The following is an 18,302-nucleotide window of genomic DNA, read 5'->3' on the forward strand; positions in this document are numbered from 1 at the left end:
AGGTCACAAAATTAATGCCATAGGATTACAGTCGAAAGACAGGTCCTATATTATGTTTGAGACAGCTGGCATTGTAGCCGTGAAATCAGCTAACATTATGCTCCATGTAATGTTTTCGATATCCAGTTATTTGTTAAACGCTAACGCATTGCAATGTTATAAACTACCTCCTAATGAACCACCATGCATCTCCATTCAGCCCGTGTCCTGTCAGCTAAATGTAGCCTCATGTCACTAATAATTATTCACATGTTCATGCTTTTAATAAATCTTTTTATCCTGACACCGTATCAGTGAATTTAAACTAATGCCTGCATTCAGAGTATAAGGGGTGTGTGTGCATTCAGGAGTGCACCTTAGCACTTATTAGTCATGGTCAGACAGTGTTTGAACTAAAATCTCAATCTCAATCTCTCTCTCTCTCTCTCTCTCTCTCTCTCTCTCTCTCCCAGTATCAGCCAGAGGAGGATGCCCTCCAGGAGTTTTTAATTTTAGTTTTTTTTTTTTTTTTAATTCTCTGGGTTTTTAAAAAAAAAATAAAAATCACACCATGGTACTGAGCATGTGTACTTTTGGTGGTATCGTTACCAACGACTAGATTTTTGGTATCATGACATCCCTAATATGTAAGGAAATAGGATGAACTCTGCATACAGGGAAGCTTAGTTTTAAGGGGGACTCACGTAGTGGTTCCACCTCCGCGGCGTGCGGCTCTTCTAAGACATCTACATGAAACCCATCTGGGAATTACCAGGATGAAAGGCCTAGTGCGTAGCTATATGTGGTTGCCACACTTGGATGCAGAGGTGGAAGCATTGGTCAAATCGTGTGCAGTCTGTCAGGAAAACAGAAACGCTCCGGCAAACGCGCCACTGCATGCGTGAGAGTTACCAGAGCAGCCATGGAGAAGGATTCACATTGATTACGGTGCACCGTGGATGGGTAGAATGTTCTTGATCGTGGTAGAAGCATTCTCAAAATGGATAGAGGCTTATCTGTTAATCAAGTCTACATCCACAGTTACCATTCAGTGCTTAAGACAAACCTTTAGCCAACACAGGATACCAGAAGTAGTGATGTCAGACCATAGCAGTTTTTTTGTTTTTTACCAGTGCTGAATTCCAAGAGTTTATGGAAAGAAACGGAATTAAACACAAGCACAGCACCCTACCATGCATCTTCCAGTGGTCTGGCTGAAAGGGCCGTTCAAACATTCAAAACCCTGATGAAAAGAGTGCTGGAGAGTCCATTGAAAAAGCTAGCCAGAGTGCTGTTCAGTCACCGAACGACGCCACAGTCGACCACTGGCAAATCAGCCGCTAATCAGCTGTGTGGAAGGAAACTGGTCTACACAGGGTCTCATTGAAATACAAATAATTGAGAAAAATGGTACCATGACCAACATGCAAAGGAAAGATATCTCGTGGTGGGTGACCCAGTGTATACTAGGAACTTCAGCTCTGGACCTACTTTTATTCCAGGAACAGTTCAGAAAAAGACTGGTCCTGTATGGTGCACAGTAGCATTGGGAAGTGGGCAAGTAGTGCACTGACATATTGATCAGGTGAGAGATGGGCACAATGCAACATCCGTAGCACCAGTGTTGTAAGACACTTCACGGCCAGATGTTGCCATTCCAGCGCATTCTACAAAAGACTCAGGTTCTTCATTCTCTGAGGAAAGTCACAAACAAAAACTGGGAGGAACTTCTGAAGTGGCTGCATCAGAAACTTTCCTTGGGATGGAAAACCCCGAGTTGAGAAGGTCTACACGTACTAAATCTCCAAGCTATCTGAAAGATTATAATTAGTGTAGTGGTGAGTTCCCCAAACGCAGGGCAAGAATGAACCCAGGAACTGAACTGAATCTCAAGAGAAAGTGGGGCATGCAATAAGACAATGGCCCAAAAGAAATAATGGTTAAAGAACAATAAAGTTATTGGTTTGAATGGCCAAAACTGACCCATGTGCAGGACTAATAAACAGTTACTGGAAATAATTAGTTGCAGTTATTGCTGCACAAGGGGGTCAGATCAGATACTGAAGGCAAAAGGTTCACATACTTTTGCCACTCCCAGATATGTAATATTGGATTATTTTCTGCAATAAATAAATGACCAAGTATAACATGTGTCACGTTTGTTTAAATGGGTTCTCTTTGAGTAGTTTTAGGACTTGTCTGAAAATCTTGTTATTTATGTAGAAATATAGAAAACGCTAAAGGGTTCAAACTTTCAAGCACCACTGTAGCTGTGATGTGCAGCAAAAGGTTGTTGAGCTTCACAAAATGGGAAGTGTCTATAAGAAAATAGCACAAGCATCGAAAATGCTCATTTCCACCATCAGGACAATAATTAAGAAGTTCCAGTCTACTGGAAATGTTATGAATCAACCTGGAATTGGACGCGTGTCTATATCGTCTCAACACACTGAAGAGGACGGTTCGAGTGGACAAAACATCTCCAAGGATCACAGCTGGAGAATTGCAGGAGTTAGTTGTGTCTTGGCGTCAGAAAGTCTCCAAAACTACAATATGAAGTCACCTACATCACCACAAGTTGTTGGAAGGGTTTCAAGAAAAAAGCCTCTACTCTCATCCAAAAACACACTCAGGTGTCTTCAGTTGGCCAGACACTACTGGAACTTCAAATGGGATCGGGTTCTATGGTCAGATGAAACCAAAATAGAGCTTTTTGGTAATAAACACCAGAGGTGGTTTTGAAGCACACAGATAGGTAGCCATATGGAAAAGTACCTCATTCCCACGGTTAAATATGGTGGTGGATCTTTAATGTTTTGGGAATGTTTTTCTGCCAGAGGACCTGGACATATTGTTAGGATGCATGGATATTAAATAAAAACCTGACTGCCTCTGCCAGAAAGATTAAAATGTGCCGTGGTTGGATCTTCCAGCAGGACAGTGATCCAAAACATACATCAAAATCAATGCAAAAACGGTTTACTGACCACAAAATCATCAAGTCATTTAACACTAATGATCAGTATTGAAAATATTAACATGGATATCTGAGTCTGATAATAAAATTAACTTCTACTTGCAGTCAAATTTTGTAGTGTTTAGGACATTTAACACCCTTCCGTCCAAAAGAAACCAAAAGGGGGTACAAACTTTTACACTCCACTGTATTTGGTTGAAATTGCGCTTATAGAACAACTGAACAGCAACGTTTCCATACAGGTTTTAGTGAAGTGTTTAACAATAGCAACTTGACTTGAAAAGGATGATGTTTCATTAGCGTGGCCTGTGCCCAAATCCTGCACGACTGCGTATCTAGGTACACTACACACGGTCTGAACGAATGGAGTCTCTACCGCACCTAGTGCACTAGAGATAGAGGTTCCATACAAGGTGATTTGGGACGGAGCCAGTGCACAGAAACCGTTTCCCTGCGAGAGGCGCAGGTGGAGCTTGAGCTGTGTGACTGATTTGTGCACCTGTGACTACAGAACTACCTCAAGTCTCCACACAGAGAGCTGCTCAAGAGAAAAACACTCCTAAAGAACAAATCACTGCGTCAGCGAGACATCAACCCTTTAACTAGACGTTCATCCCAATTCCACACAAATACCGCGGAACTACTTAGGGCTGAGAGACAGTTCAAAAAGCACTGAAAATAAAGTCACTCGGTAAACAGTTGCTCTCTGCGTCACCCAGACAGCGAGGCGGATAAACTACAAGTTCCCGAGAAGCGTCAGATTTACTAAACTAACTAGTTCACCGTTTATCCGGCGCTAAATAAACTCCCACCGAGTTAACTAAAGTTAGTACTTTATACTAAAACAGCCGCAGAGCTAACAAGCTAGCAGCTTAGTGAATAAATAAGGCCAAACGCGTTCATCTACCCACCTACAATCGGGTGTGAAGTCTACAAGTCTACAATAAAACTTTCTTAACTATAAGTTTATGCAGCGTTTTGGGGGCCCTTGCTAGCTCGGGGCCCAAGGCAATTGCTGCACGTACGTTATCATGTTTGCCTTGCACCTCCAGTTTTGGAGGTTCAATTCCTGCCTCTGCCCTGCATCGTAGTTCTCATCGTGCTTCAGGGGGTTTCATCCGGGTACTCTGGTTTCCTCCCACAGTCCAAAGACATGCGTTGTAGGCCGATTGGTATCTCTAAAAAATGTGTGCAATTGTGCCCTGCAATGGGTTGGCACCCTGTCCTGGGTGTCCCCCCACCTTGTGCCCTGAGTCCCCTGTGAGTCTTGACTCTGTGTAGGAAAAATGGGTGGATCTATGTGTCCTGCTCTAAAAAAAAAAAAAAAAAAAAAAAAGAACCTGTTTGAATATTAGTACTTGCAAACAAGCTAAAGTGTTGTGTGAAGTGTATTAAAGAAGACAGAGCACTTGTGAATTTTAGACTTGACTGAAAATCACTTACACACAAACAAAAAACCTCAAAAGTGTAAACTCTGGGTTTAAGTATCTGTCCAGTGAAGTATTTAGCAGAGCATTTATCTCCATATCAGGTGTGTTATACTATTACACTGAGCAGACTGACCTATCATAACAATCAGCATATAGTCTCATATTCCATATTCTATTATATACTAGCAGTATTATTTAACTGAAAGTCAAAACTTTTGCTACTAAAACCATGCAGTAGAACTGCTCGATAGAAATAACATTGCTCATGTGACATCCTATTAAATGTAAATATTATGTATATGTACTTTGGCTAGTTGTTTTTCTCTCCATATGGTTATAATGTTCCCAAGACTAATACATCACAGGTATTCATCATGTATACATAAGATGGACTACCATAACGAAATGAGCATAAAGTTCAAGTCATGCATAGATGTTTATAATCGAATCATTTTCCTATATGTCACAAATGACCAAATAGTCTTCAGTAATTCCAGACAGCAGGGAGAAAGTTAAATAAAGTGAAGTGAAGGATATAATGGATGCCTGAAGGGTTGCATAAAACATCTCAAAACTATGACTACACAATAAATTGATGGGATTTATGTGCATTAAATTGTGTTTTTATGAAACATCTTAAGAAACAGGGGAATAATGTCGACTGAGATTGATTACTTAAAGTGAAAAACAATAAGAATCATTTTATAATAAATAAATAATGTACAATGTAAAATAGATAAATTATTTACAATAACCTGATTGCATAAGTGTGCACACCCTTAAACACATTTAAATTTTATCACAGCATTTCATCTTTTTGGATAAGAGTAGATCAGTTTGGAGCGTCTTGATTTAGCAATATTTTGCCATTCTTCCTTGCAAAAGCATTCTAACTCCGTCAGATTGGCTGGACATCTCCTGTGCACAGCCCTCTCCGGGAAACCCCACAGATTTATGATTGGATTTAGGTCTGGACTCTGACTGGGCCATTCCAAAAGCTTGAACTTGTTTTGGTGAAGTCATTCGTTTGTTGATCTGGAGGTTTGCTTGGTCGTTAACATGCTGAAAGGTGAAATTCCTCTTCATCTTAAGTGTTGTAGCAGAAGCCTTAATGTTTTGTACCAAAATTGACTGATATTTGGAGTTATTCATTATTCCCTCCATCCTGATTAAAGCCCAGGTCCAGCTGAAGAAAAAACACTCCAAAGCTCAATGCTTCCCTGTGGGGATGGTGCTCTTTTGGTGTTGCATTGTTGTTTTTTTTTGCCAAACATGTTTTTTGGTTATAGCTAAAAAGTTAAATTTTGGTCTTGTCAGGTATCATAACATTATTCCACATGGTTTTGGGAGATAAAAAAGGAGTAATTTTAGATGTGTAATTCACAACCTTAAACTTTTCATTCAAAACGTTGCTAAATGTTTGAGATTTTTCTTTATTCTCTCGACCATATAAACCATAATACTTAAATACTTAAGAGACGACAACTGAATTTATTTGTGATATTTGACTTTGTACGGAATGAATGAACACAGGATATTCCAGGTGAAACCATCAGGGTTGAACAGCATTAATAGGCACTAGATGGGACAGTGATGTGAAGTTTAAATAGACCCTGTAATGCAGCCTGGCTGGGGTTTTAAGGTCATGTAAAAATCCACTTAAAAATGATATTATATAGAACACAGATACATTCATGGCTCATTTGTTCACATTTGATCCGCACTGAATCATTTGTCAAGTACTGAATAGAACCCATATTCTGTTCATTAAAATTTACTCCAAGTACGTGCATACCATGTGTGTAAAAAGAAAATCAGTACCATCATGCCCTTCTTTAGAGATTTTATATTGATTAGTTTCACTTGTCCATTTGCTCTTACTATGTTAATATTTACGAGGGGCATCTACACACAAATTGTGTTTTTGCTTTGTGCAGGATAATAAAATACATCAAAAAGGCACTCGGGATAAACATTGTGTACATGGACTTTTTAATAATGCTGTAAAATGATTAGCAAAAGGAGACTTCATAATCTTGCTTACAAATCAGAATATATAACTTCAAATAATAATAAACACAGGAAGACATTTCTGTAACCCATCATTCACAACAGCCTTTAAATCTGTTTGCTGGTCCATCTGTAAGAGAAAAAATATTATACATGCATACAAAAATAAATTTCCAGCCCAGCTACACATTTGAGGTTTCATGCTAACTGCAGTTCTACCTGCTTTTTATAGTTACAGGTGTGAGTCACATTTCTTCTGTCATATTCTGCAGAGAGCATAATAAAGCACACCCTTCTTTTTCCCCCTGGTTTCACAGACAAGGCCTAAGCCTAGTCCCAGACTAAAATGTATGTTTGAGCTGTTTTAACTGAAAGCTACTTGCACGGACGGATCTTAAAACACGTCAGTGCCATTGTTTTATCTCAGGATGTGCACCAGAAATATTTTTTTCTAAAGACACGTTTATAAAAGCTACTGAAATGTCCTAATTTATTGAAGATCTAATCCTGGCTTAATGTAAACCCTGTCTGTGAAACCGGGCCTTTATCTTCTAGTGAAGGAGAAGAATATTCATTGAGCCTGTAATAAACTTTTAAACAATCTTTAAATAGTAAAAAATTAAGGACACTAATGTAGTAACCGCTGAAAGCATCACGGTGAATATAGTCACAAATAAGGTCAAATATTTCACAAGACCTTGAGCGGGGATAGTTGTGACTTTCACAATATAACATCCTCTACACAACACCAGCAACGATGAACTAAACCTGTTCTGAGACCAGGAGCTATGCTGAAAGAAGAGAGAGCAGCACCTTGCACAGGAAGAACCTCTCCTCCCACTCGTCAACCCCATCATACTTACACTTCTTGCAGCATAACTGGACTCACCTCTGTGTAGCACAAGTCAAACCACTGAACAGAAAAAGGTTGGTGGGTGGACTACAAGACACAGTCACACTTTATTTATAATAATAGAGTGTTTATTCAGAGTCGTACCATCACCTCTTGGGAGAGGGTGAAGATGGCTACCTGTGTTGGAGTGTGATGGAGAACAAGATCACTGCAGCACAAGCACCATGGCCAGAAACCCTTTTGACCTAAAAAAAAGAAAAAACATGTTTGGTAAATCATGAGGCTGTCTAACAGAAATTAAATCAATACATAAAAACATGACAAGCATTCTGGCTAGGTCAGCTGATGGAGGACAACATACCCCAGCCCACTTAGCTTCCACATGACAGCCAGGAAGTCTTTCTTGGTGGCCTCCAACACAGCCAAGCACTGCATGTGGAAAACAGCACCTCAGTAAGAATCTGAAAATAAAAGATCATCACCTGGGGCTCACAGAGGCCAGAAATGCTGCTTATGTAGAAAGTTTAAAAGCAACTCAACATCCAGGTCATAAACACACACTCAGCAGGAATATAGATTTATAATCTGCGGCTTTAAACAACGTTTGGGGGAAGGTGCACTTCCTAAACATGAACACACGATGGCAGTCAAGATCCATCCAGAACACCACGCAGCGCTGCTATTTTATTTATTTTATTTTATTAATCACCCTTTCTTCTTCTTCTTCTTCTTCTTCTTCTTATTATTATTATTATTATTATTATTATTATTATTATTATTATTGTAGTATTCATATTAGCATAAGATTAGGAAATAATTTCTAAAAACACAGTCACACCTTCATGCTACCTCTGTGCATGATGTCAATGGTGCACTGCTCCTCTTTCTCCATAGATACAGGGACCCTCGACTTTAAGCCTTTTTATTGCAAAAGCAGCTGCTACAATAATAATTATGTGTAGATGGAAAAAAAAAGTATTAGGCTAAGCAAATGTTCTGAGTTTTTTTCTAGCAGTTTTTGACTTTTTATTTCAATTTATTTGTGTAGCGCTTTTTACAATAGACATTGTCTCAAAGCAGCTTTACAGAAATATCAACATGGTATACAGATATTAAAGGTGCGAATTTATCCCAACTGAGCAAGCCACTGAGTGGCGACGGTGGCAAGGAAAAACTCCCTAAGATGTTTTAAGAGGAAGAAACCTTGAGAGGAACCCGACTCAGAAGGGAACCCATCCTCATCTGGGTAACAACAGATAGTGTGAAAAAGTTCATTATGGATTTATATGAAGTCTGTATGGCGTTAGGAGCAGCCGTAGTCCCAGCAGTCTGGAATTAAAGAAGATTTGAGCTCCATCCAGAGGCAGAAAGGATCTGGATCTCTAGTATCTCCATAAATTCGTGGGGGGCTCGGCGAAAGGAGAGAGGGAGAAAAAAGATAATTATGACTGCGAATTAGTAGAACAGAATCTAGTCAGGGTAGGCTTGAGTAAACAAAATACGTTTTAAGCTTGGACTTAAACACTGAGACTGTGTCTGAGTCCCGAACACTAATAGGAAGACTGTTCCATAACTGTGGGGTTCTATAAGAGAAAGCTCTTCCCCCTGCTGTAGCCTTCACTATTCGAGGTACCGTCAGATAGCCTGCATCTTTTGATCTAAGTAGGCGTGGCGGATCATAGAAAACCAAAAGGTCCATTAGATATTGTGGCACGAGACCATTTAGTGCTTTATATTTCAATAAAAGTATTTTATAAATCAGTGTGAGATTTCACTGGGAGCCAATGCAGTATTGATAATATCGGTGTGATATGGTCGTATCTTGTAGTTCTAGTTAGGACTCTAGCAGCTGCATTCTGGACTAACTGGAGCTTATTTATATTCCTACTGGAACATCCAGACAGTAAGGCATTACAGTAATCTAATCTAGAGGTGACAAATGCATGAACTAGTATTTCCGCATCATGTAGTGACAATATGTTTCTTATTTTAGAAATGTTTCTGAGATGAAAGAAGGCTATCCTAGTAATATTATCTACATGAGCATCAAATGATAGGCTGGAGTCAATAATCACTGCAAGGTCTTTAACTGCTGTACATGATGAAACAGAAAGACCATCCAGAGTAACCATGTGATCAGAAAGAATACTTCTAGCTACACGTGGGCCTAATAAAAGTATTTGTTTTATCAGAATTAAGTAGAAGGAAGTTAATTAACATCCAACATCTAATGTCCTTTACACAATCCTCAACGTTACTAAGCTGCTGTCTGTCCTCTGGCTTCGCTGAAACATACAGCTGTGTATCATCAGCATAACAGTGGAAGCTAATTCCATGTTTACGAATAATTTGACCAAGGGGTAGCATATATAAAGTAAAGAGCAGTGGGCCTAAAACAGACATGTACATGTATTTCATCAACACTGCTACGAGCTTATTTTTTCCCCATAACAATAATATAGCCTTATTCTCTGTTTACTCAGAAAGACTATAACTTTATTCTCAGTTCCTCTCCTTAACTTCAGTCACTTCCTCACTGAAACCTATAATCAGAATAACTCCAAAGCTCAGGACCCAAGTCTCCACTCTAAATCCTGTGTCTAGAACACAGGCTCTGAACTCTTATCTAACACATTTGGTGTTTTATCTGCTCTAAAGCACCCACCTCAGCTCGTGCAGGCCGCTTAATTAGCTGATGACTTGAATCAGGGGAGTTTGGTGCAGGTTCTAATTGAACATCCTCAGGAGTGTAAAGAAGCCTCTCTCTAATATCTTTCTTACCGGTTCAACTCCAACTTCATCACTACCCCAAGAAAGCACTGCATGTTAGTAGTATTCAGGGTCAGTATCTAAACTGACAGTCTATTCACACACACTAGCACTACTACACTTCACATCCAGTATTTCCTTCTCTAATGTAGTGGGTTCATAATAAAACTGCCATATTTAATCATGAGCACCAAAAGTCATGTTTATTCTCATCACTGCTCCTGTGTAGCTTAATATGTTCTGTAGGAGGCCTTGACTATTTCACTCGAGAATATCCACAAATAGGGAAGAAGATTACAGAGATAAATGTAATGTATTCACTGTTACATTAAAACAATGATTATCAAGGGAGAGAAAGAAAGTGAGTTCTACACCTCTGACCTGTACATGACGTCATCAAAGATCTTATGGATCACTGCTCCAATTTAACTGTGTGTTAGGGATGCACCGATGCCGATACCAGTACTCAGGTGTCGGCCCGATACTGTGTTCATGTACTCGTGCTTGTAAAACTACCCCGATACAACCGTACCGACACCACTTTATGACAACGTGACATAGCCTAACCTCTCGTCACTTGAGCAGGTAGGTGGAAGAGGAGCAATGACACTGACTTTCTTCAGTTTACTTTCTGTCTATTTCTTGAGAAATAGGAGAGAGAAGCTCGAATTTGCAGTGAATGTCCAATATAAACCCAACTTTACCTCAGTTGAGCAGTTTATACATTAAAAACATTACAGAAATATAAAGTTATTTTAGCTGCTAAATGACTAAGCCACTTTTACACTCACTGTTGTTTATTTTAGTTGCTATAAGCAGGGAGAAAACAACGGATTTTAGGATAAAGTAAGGTTATACTTAAATAGTGCCGCTAAAACAGAATAACAAATCTCTCCTCATGAGTTAAATAGTGCACTACATAGGGTGTAGACCGTCATTATTTCATCCCTAATGTAGTGCACTTAAACCGGAAATGACATCGATTTGGGATTCGGCCACACAGCTTCCGTTTAACACCTCGGGTTTTAAAACAGAACGGAGTTTTAATTCCTCAAACACAGACAAAATAACAAGCTTTTACGTTTAAACTGGATCAAATCTAACTGTAAAACTGTCAGAAATAATTTAATCTGGAGATGATTAGTTCGGTGTAATAACTCAACTGCTCAGGAGATACCCGCTGCAGCTTTTTCTTCTTCTGTGATTTCTACTGGTCGGAGACGCAGCTGTTAGGCGCGTTACCGCCACCGCGTGGACTGGAGGATATAGTTCCAGGTTGGAGGAAGTCTATCCTAACAAACTTACACCAATGATTTCCACTCATGGTTTTATTAGATCCTATTTATTATTCCAGTGGAGTTTATGACTTCTTCATGAATGCCAGCAGTGTGTCGTTCACTGTGTCTTACCCAGATATACTGAGTGAACTACTGAGTCACCACAACATCAATCTCTAAATGTTTAACAGCACCAAAGCTTTCAATTCTGGTGACTTCGGGAGTACTTATTTATTTATATGATTATATAATGTAACAAACATTAACATAAGCATGTGCTGCACAACATTTCATTAGTTTAATCTTACATTTTAATTTACTGTAAAGCGCTTTGCTAAATTTTGCTACGTAAACTTTTTTAGGTATTAAAACTGGTTACTGTTTGATTGATGACAAACTCCATATTTTTATACCTTGAAGCTCCGTGTTACCATGGTAATTTATAAACAATTACTAACAACATTACCTTCATCAATGCAAGTTTACATTTTATTTGATACTTGGCCATTGTTACGTCCTCAGTTGTATTTCTGTTTGTACTATGTTCCATTCGTGTGTCTATGTCGGGGGAGGGATGGGTGTCTTGTCTCCTCCTCTTTTAAGCCCAGTCCACTGCAATGCGTCATGTTCCGGCTTGCCATTGGACGATCACATCTCGTACTCGCCTGCTCCCGCCTCGTGCTTTGGGATAAGTTGGCTGTACATTTCCGGACGTGTACTTAAGCCTCGTCAGTCTCCATCCCCGGGGCAGATCGGTGCTGTTGCTTTGTACAGCAGATATTTGGTTACGTGTGTTGATTTCTCCTGTGTACGACCTTCTGCCTGTTCTTGACTTTGTTTCTGCTCTGCCCCTTTAAGTTTAATGATTCAGCTCCCAAACTGCTGGAAATGTGGGACGGGTTCTAACTCTTCACCAAGACTGCTTTATCCTGGAGAAGAGGTTTGAGGTGAGACTCCTGTCATACGCCAGTCCTGGTGAGTGTATTATAGTTAATGCTGTAAACGACAGAGAAGAACATCAGTGTAAACACACACACACACACACACACACACACACACATTATTCAGCATGATACAGTAGAGTAAAGAGACAGTAAGTCAGTAACTCACTGTAGTGTCTCCAGGTTACAGTGTGGATCCTTCAGTAGATCAGAGAGCAGCTTCACTGCTGATTCTCCTGGATTATTACCGTTCAGATCCAGTTCTCTCAGGTGTGATGAGGAGTTTGACCTCAGAGCAGAAGCCAGAGCAGCACAACCTTCATCTGTAATCCTGCAGTAACACATCCTGCAAGAAAGAAAACCTCCTCACACTTAACACACTCAGTTTTAGCTCTGAAAACATCAACTACACAAAATCTTTATATACACAACATTTACTCTCTTCTCACACACACAACAATGACAATATCACATCACTACAATTACAATCACCACAGAGGGAAACTGTGTGTGTGTGTGAGTGAGTGAGTGAGTGAGTGAGTGAGTGAGTGTGTGTACCTCAGTATCTCCAGTGTACAGTGTGTGTGTGTGTGTGTGTGTGTGTGTGGGTGTGTGTGTACCTCAGTATCTCCAGTGTACAGTGTGTATGCGTGTGTGTGTGTGTGTGTGTGTGTACCTCAGTATCTCCAGTGTACAGTGTGTGTGTGTGTGTGTGTGTGTGTGTGTGTGTGTGTGAGTGTGTGTGTGTACCTCAGTATCTCCAGTGTACAGTGTGTGTGTGTGTGTGTGTGTGTGTGTGTACCTCAGTATCTCCAGTGTACAGTGTGTGTGTGTGTGTGTGTGTGTGTGTGTGTGTACCTCAGTATCTCCAGTGTACAGTGTGTGTGTGTGTGTGTGTGTGTGTGTGTGTGTGTGTGTACCTCAGTATCTCCAGTGTACAGTGTGTGTGTGTGTGTGTGTGTGTGTGTGTGTGTACCTCAGTATCTCCAGTGTACAGTGTGTGTGTGTGTGTGTGTGTGTGTGTGTGTGTGTGTGTGTGTGTGTGTGTGTGTGTGTGTGTGTGTGTACCTCAGTATCTCCACTGTACAGTGTGGATTCTCCAGTCCAGCAGAGAGCAGCTTCACTCCTGAATCCTGCAGGTTATTGTGACTCAGGTTCAGTTCTCTCAGTCTGGAGGAGTTTGATCTGAGAACTGAGGACAGAACTCTACAGCTTTCCTCTGTCAGATCACACCTCCACAGCCTGGAAGAGAAATGATGAAATATCAGAACACTGATCACACACACACACAGCCATAATACACTTACTCTTTACCATGTAACAGAAATGGGAGTGTGTTTCTCTCACACACACAAATCAGAGGACAGGACACCACATCAGCATTATTATTATTATTATTATTATTATTATTATTATTATTATTATTGAAATAAAATCAGAAGGGTTTTTGTTTGAATAATGGAAACCATTTTTAATGGAAGTACATGTAAAAAAAAGTCTGTGTGTGTGTGTTAGTGTGTGAGAGTGTGTGTGTGAGAGAGAGACAGAGAGACAGAGTGTGTGTGTGTGTGTTTGTGTGGAGTAAGTTGACGAGTTAATTTGCTAACTGGAAATCCGTCTCACAGTGCATGCATTATTTATTTGTTTGTTTGTTTATGGTAAATATTCCCACATTTTTTGTTGGGGATTAAAGTTATAAACAGGACGCATCCCTTGATCTGCACAGAGGGATTATTATGATGTTTTTGCTAACTGGAAATCCGTCCTCGAGGACAATCCTCTTTCATCCTGTAAACTAATCCCACACCAGATCCAATCTAAAGAGAAAGTCTGATCGGTCCAAACCAAACAAGGTCGGTGTGAAAGTGAAAAAGCACAGAAGAGTTTTAATCAAGTTCTATTGTAAGTGTGTAGTGAGCTAGAAGACGTCTATGTGTTACTGAACATCAGGTGTTTTTCTGCATCTCTGTATGTCCTGTGTAAACGGAGTTAGAAGAACCGTGTGTTTTGTCTAAAGCAGCTTTACTCTGGCAATAAATGAGCAATGAGACATTCACCAGAACTGTGTTTCCAATCAAAGCCCTTTAAGCTTCAATACCAGTGTCACAATAACAGATCAGACTTCCAGGATGAAGTGTACCAGGCTGGGACTAAAGCCAGAAGGTCATTAAGGTATAAGGGGGAAATCTGGGACGGGGTAAAAATCCTGTCCTGATGAAACCTTTAAGAAAATCCAACTGACAACACATGCACCACAAATGTAAGGTATCATATAGATATGAGTAATTCATGAAGGCGATGGAGATTGGTTTGTTTTTAGAAAGAAGAGGTTAATGCCCCCCTAGGGATAATTTTACTGCTTCAGAAAAGTATATAAAGACATGTGTAGGTGTGTATAATTCAGACTTTCTGCAGACTGTCTCACTTTGTTGTTTCAATAAAGTTTGATGACCTTTGGCATCTACAAACCCTCTGTCTCTGAAGTGTTTATTTTAGGTTGGAAAGATTGTTTTCCACGACACTCTCACGTGTCCCTCAGTGCAGATTGGGCGGTGTGATACGCTGATACACATCATAGGACCAGAAAATAGAATAATCAGTCATGTCTATTGATAGATATTTTCCTAAATCCTCTATATCACCAATGTCACATGTTGTATTCATATTGTTCCCATGGTGACAGTGTTCTGTTTCTCTTCTTCTCGTTTGTGAAGTTCTGTTCAATGTCACTTTCAAATGAAAGGAGAAAAGAAAAAGTGCCTTTCACTGGTGTTTAGATCACAAAATGATCAGAAAGCAGTGATGAATACATGCAGTTATTCTGTAGAGATCATTTCTTCATCAGTTTTAGAGAAAAGGTAATAAATGGTGATAGGAGGTTTTGTCCACATGGCCCCGCCCTCAGTGCAGACGTAACGTGTTGGTGTAAAAAGTGAAACTCTTCTGGAACAGTACCAGAGGTTTGTTTAAAGATGATTAGAGTAATTATTAACCAGCATTAATCCAAACAGTGCAGTTCAGTGTTACATTAAAATAATAAACCATGCAGTGATACATTTATAAATAAAAATACTCACTCAGCTCTTCTGGAGGCTTTGACCACTGGCAGCAGCTTCAGAAGACATTCCTCTGATGGGTCATATTTACTCAAATTAAACACATCCAGCTCCTGATCTGAGTTCAGTAACACAAACACCAGAGCTGACCACTGAGCAGGAGAGAGTCTGGTTCCACTGAGACGACTGTCACCTCCTCTGTTCAGGTAAGACTGTACTTCCTGCACTAGAGAATGATCATTCAGTTCATTCAGACAGTGGAACAGATTGATGGATTTCTCTGGAGATGGATTCTCCCTGATCTTCTTCTTGATGTACTTGACTGTTTCCTGTTTGCTGTGAGAGCTGCTTCCTGTCTGGGGCATTAAACCTCGTAAGAGAGTCTGATTGGACTCCAGTGAGAGACCCAGAAGGAAGCGGAGGAACAGGTCCAGGTGTCCATTCTCACTCTGTAAGGCCTTGTTCACTGCAGTCCTGAGGAGATCAGACATGTCTGACTTTCTGAAGAAATTAGAACGTCCAGTGCTTTGCTCCACTAACACATTTGTCTTTCTAAAAATAAAGCAGAAAAATGCATATAAAGCAGCCAGAAACTCCTGAACACTCAGATGTACAAAGCTGAACACCTTCCCCAGGTGAAGCCCAAACTCCTCTCTGAAGATTTGGGTACACACTCCTGAGTACACCGACACTTCTCTCACATCAATGCCACACTCTCTCAGGTCTTCCTCATAGAAGATCAGGTTTCCTTTCTCCAGCTGTTGGAAAGCCAGTTTTCCCAGTGCCAGGATACTCTCTCTGGTCTGCTGAGGATCAGGGTCACATTTCTGATGGTACTTTTGGTCCTTGTGTTTGATCTGAAAGATCAGGAAGTGTGTGAACATTTGAGTCAGAGTCTTGGGGATCTCTCCACTCTCTGCTTCACCCAACATTCTCTCTAGAACAGTGGCTGAGATCCAGCAGAAGACTGGGATGTGGCACATGATGTAGAGGCTTCTTGAAGACTTCACGTGTCTGATGATTTTATTGGCCAGGCTCCGATCACTGATCCTCTTCCTGAAGTACTCCTCTTTCTGAGGATCACTGAACCCTCGTACCTCTGTTACCTGGTCTACACACTCAGGAGGGATCTGATTGGCTGCTCCTGGTCGAGAGGTGATCCAGAGGAGAGCAGAGGGAAGCAGATTCCCCTTGATGAGGTTCGTCAGCAGCACATCCACTGAGGCTGACTCTGTCACATCACACAGTCTCTCATTCTTCTGGAAATTTAGAGGAAGTCGACACTCATCCAGACCATCAAAGATCAACACCACTTTGTAGGAGTCACAGTCTATTACTTCTAGTTTTCTTATTTCAGGGAAAAAGTGATGAAGAAGATCCATCAGACTGAGATGTCTCTGCTTCATCAGATTCAGCTCTCTAAAGGGAAGTGGAAACATGAAGGTGACATCCTGATTTGCTTTTCCTTCAGTCCAGTCCAGAATGAACTTCTGCACAGAGACTGTTTTTCCAATTCCAGCAACTCCTTTAGTCAGCACTCTTCTGATGAACTCGTCTTTAAAGAGATCATTACATTTGATGGGTGTCTCCTGTGTTGCTGGTCTCCTGGACGCTGTCTCAATCTGTCTCACCTCATGTTCATTATTGACGTCTCCACTCCAACCCTCTGTGATGTAGAGCTCTGTGTAGATCTCATTCAGAAGTGCTGAACTTCCATGCTGTGAGATTCCTTCATTAATTCTTTTAAACTTCTCTCTCAGGCTGGATTTCAGATTTGTCTGTTACACAGAGGCGAGTTCTAATAAACAAAGTAATAAGATGTTTTAATGTAAAATCACTGAACACAGGATTAAATGTCAAATTCTAATGCTGCTGTTCATTCCTGATTCATGTAGTAAATACTCCTGAAGGAACAGGACCATTGTACAGAGTCACCACAAGCTGGACCACGAACAGAACAGAAAAGCAGCAGATGTACATGATACTAAACTCGAACTTCAAACTAAAAGCGTTCCTATCTAAAACTATTTCCTCTCTCTAAAGTGAACCTGATGGAATAAAGTCATGACTCAGAGCTCTTACTGTTGTGCAGTGTGTTAGTGAGATCTGTGTGGTTCATGTTCTTCAGGACGTGCAGTGTGATCTTCAGCGCTCCGTCTCTGACACTGTGCAGATCCTCCTCATCCTGCACCTCCCTCTCAGTGCATGCTGGGTAATCTGCACTCAGGAGCTTCCTAAACCTCTTCAGCTCATTCTTTATCAGAGTGATGACTTTGTGTTCCAGCTCCTGGTTAGAAACACACAGGAACACATCTAAATATTATAATGTTACACACTGAGAGATGCTTTTATTTTATGAAAAGAATAAAAGTCTCTTTCTATTCCCACAGTTACAGCTGAAATTCTGCCCGATTACCCATAACGCTGCTGCACATCAATAAATCTGTAAATTGTCATGATCTTAAATAAAAAAACCTGCAACCTGCTCACACACAAGTTACACACATTAAAAAGACACACACCTTGAATATGGAGTCCAGCTGATTTCTGCTGAGGTTTGATTTCTTCTGTTGTGCTCTGTGAAGAAATAAAACACATGATGTGATATAGACTATATGTATTCATAGCTGCACAACACACACTAATACATACAGAGACAGATATTTAACACTATCCTCTTAACACAATACACTGATTTCAGGATTTCTCACTGACACTAACATGTTTATGAATAAAATAGTGATCTAGTCATTAATGTCCCAGGTGTAAATGTTGTTGTGTAGCACCACAGACCCTCCAGCTCAGGGACTGCAGGCTGAACTGAACTCTTAAAGCAGTTTTCCTCACTGCCAGTCCGAGAGCTGCAGCACTGCACAGTTTAGTGTTTTACTGCTTCAACACCTGATAAAGATCAGGAAGGGCTTCAGAATGAGACCAGTGAGTTTGATCAGGTGGAACACTGCTGTAAAACACCTCACTGTACTGACCTCACATCAGGAGAACTGGCTCC

The 18,302-nt window shown here is 40.4% G+C and overlaps 1 protein-coding gene across 1 annotated transcript; it reads right to left on the minus strand.

The window, feature by feature from the left end:
* Positions 1 to 6,357: 6,357 nt before the first annotated feature.
* On the minus strand, positions 6,358 to 17,067 carry LOC128634177 (NLR family CARD domain-containing protein 3). The gene is made up of 6 exons (XM_053684425.1): positions 15,314 to 17,067; positions 13,305 to 13,478; positions 12,406 to 12,582; positions 10,400 to 12,291; positions 7,611 to 7,710; positions 6,358 to 7,494 (listed from the first exon to the last, which is right to left on the minus strand). Exons 1-4 carry the CDS (start codon positions 16,729 to 16,731, stop codon positions 12,255 to 12,257), a joined length of 1,806 nt encoding a protein of 601 aa, XP_053540400.1. The 5' UTR covers positions 16,732 to 17,067; the 3' UTR covers positions 6,358 to 7,494; positions 7,611 to 7,710; positions 10,400 to 12,254.
* Between the last annotated feature and the right edge of the window lie 1,235 nt (positions 17,068 to 18,302).

Source organism: Ictalurus punctatus, chromosome 12 (genome assembly GCF_001660625.3).
Source record: "Ictalurus punctatus breed USDA103 chromosome 12, Coco_2.0, whole genome shotgun sequence".
In the NCBI taxonomy this organism is placed as follows: domain Eukaryota; kingdom Metazoa; phylum Chordata; class Actinopteri; order Siluriformes; family Ictaluridae; genus Ictalurus; species Ictalurus punctatus.

Excerpts from the sequence above, each read along its gene's own strand:
- LOC128634177 (XM_053684425.1), bottom strand. The coding sequence starts at position 16,731 with ATGTTTCCACTTCCCTTTAGAGAGCTGAATCTGATGAAGCAGAGACAT. Across the intron at positions 13,479-15,313 it reads AAAGCCTCCAGAAGAGCTGA|GCTGTGGAGGTGTGATCTGA; the intron begins GTGAGTATTTTT and ends TTTCTCTTCCAG. Across the intron at positions 12,292-12,405 it reads TGTAACCTGGAGACACTACA|CATTAACTATAATACACTCA; the intron begins GTGAGTTACTGA and ends TGTCGTTTACAG.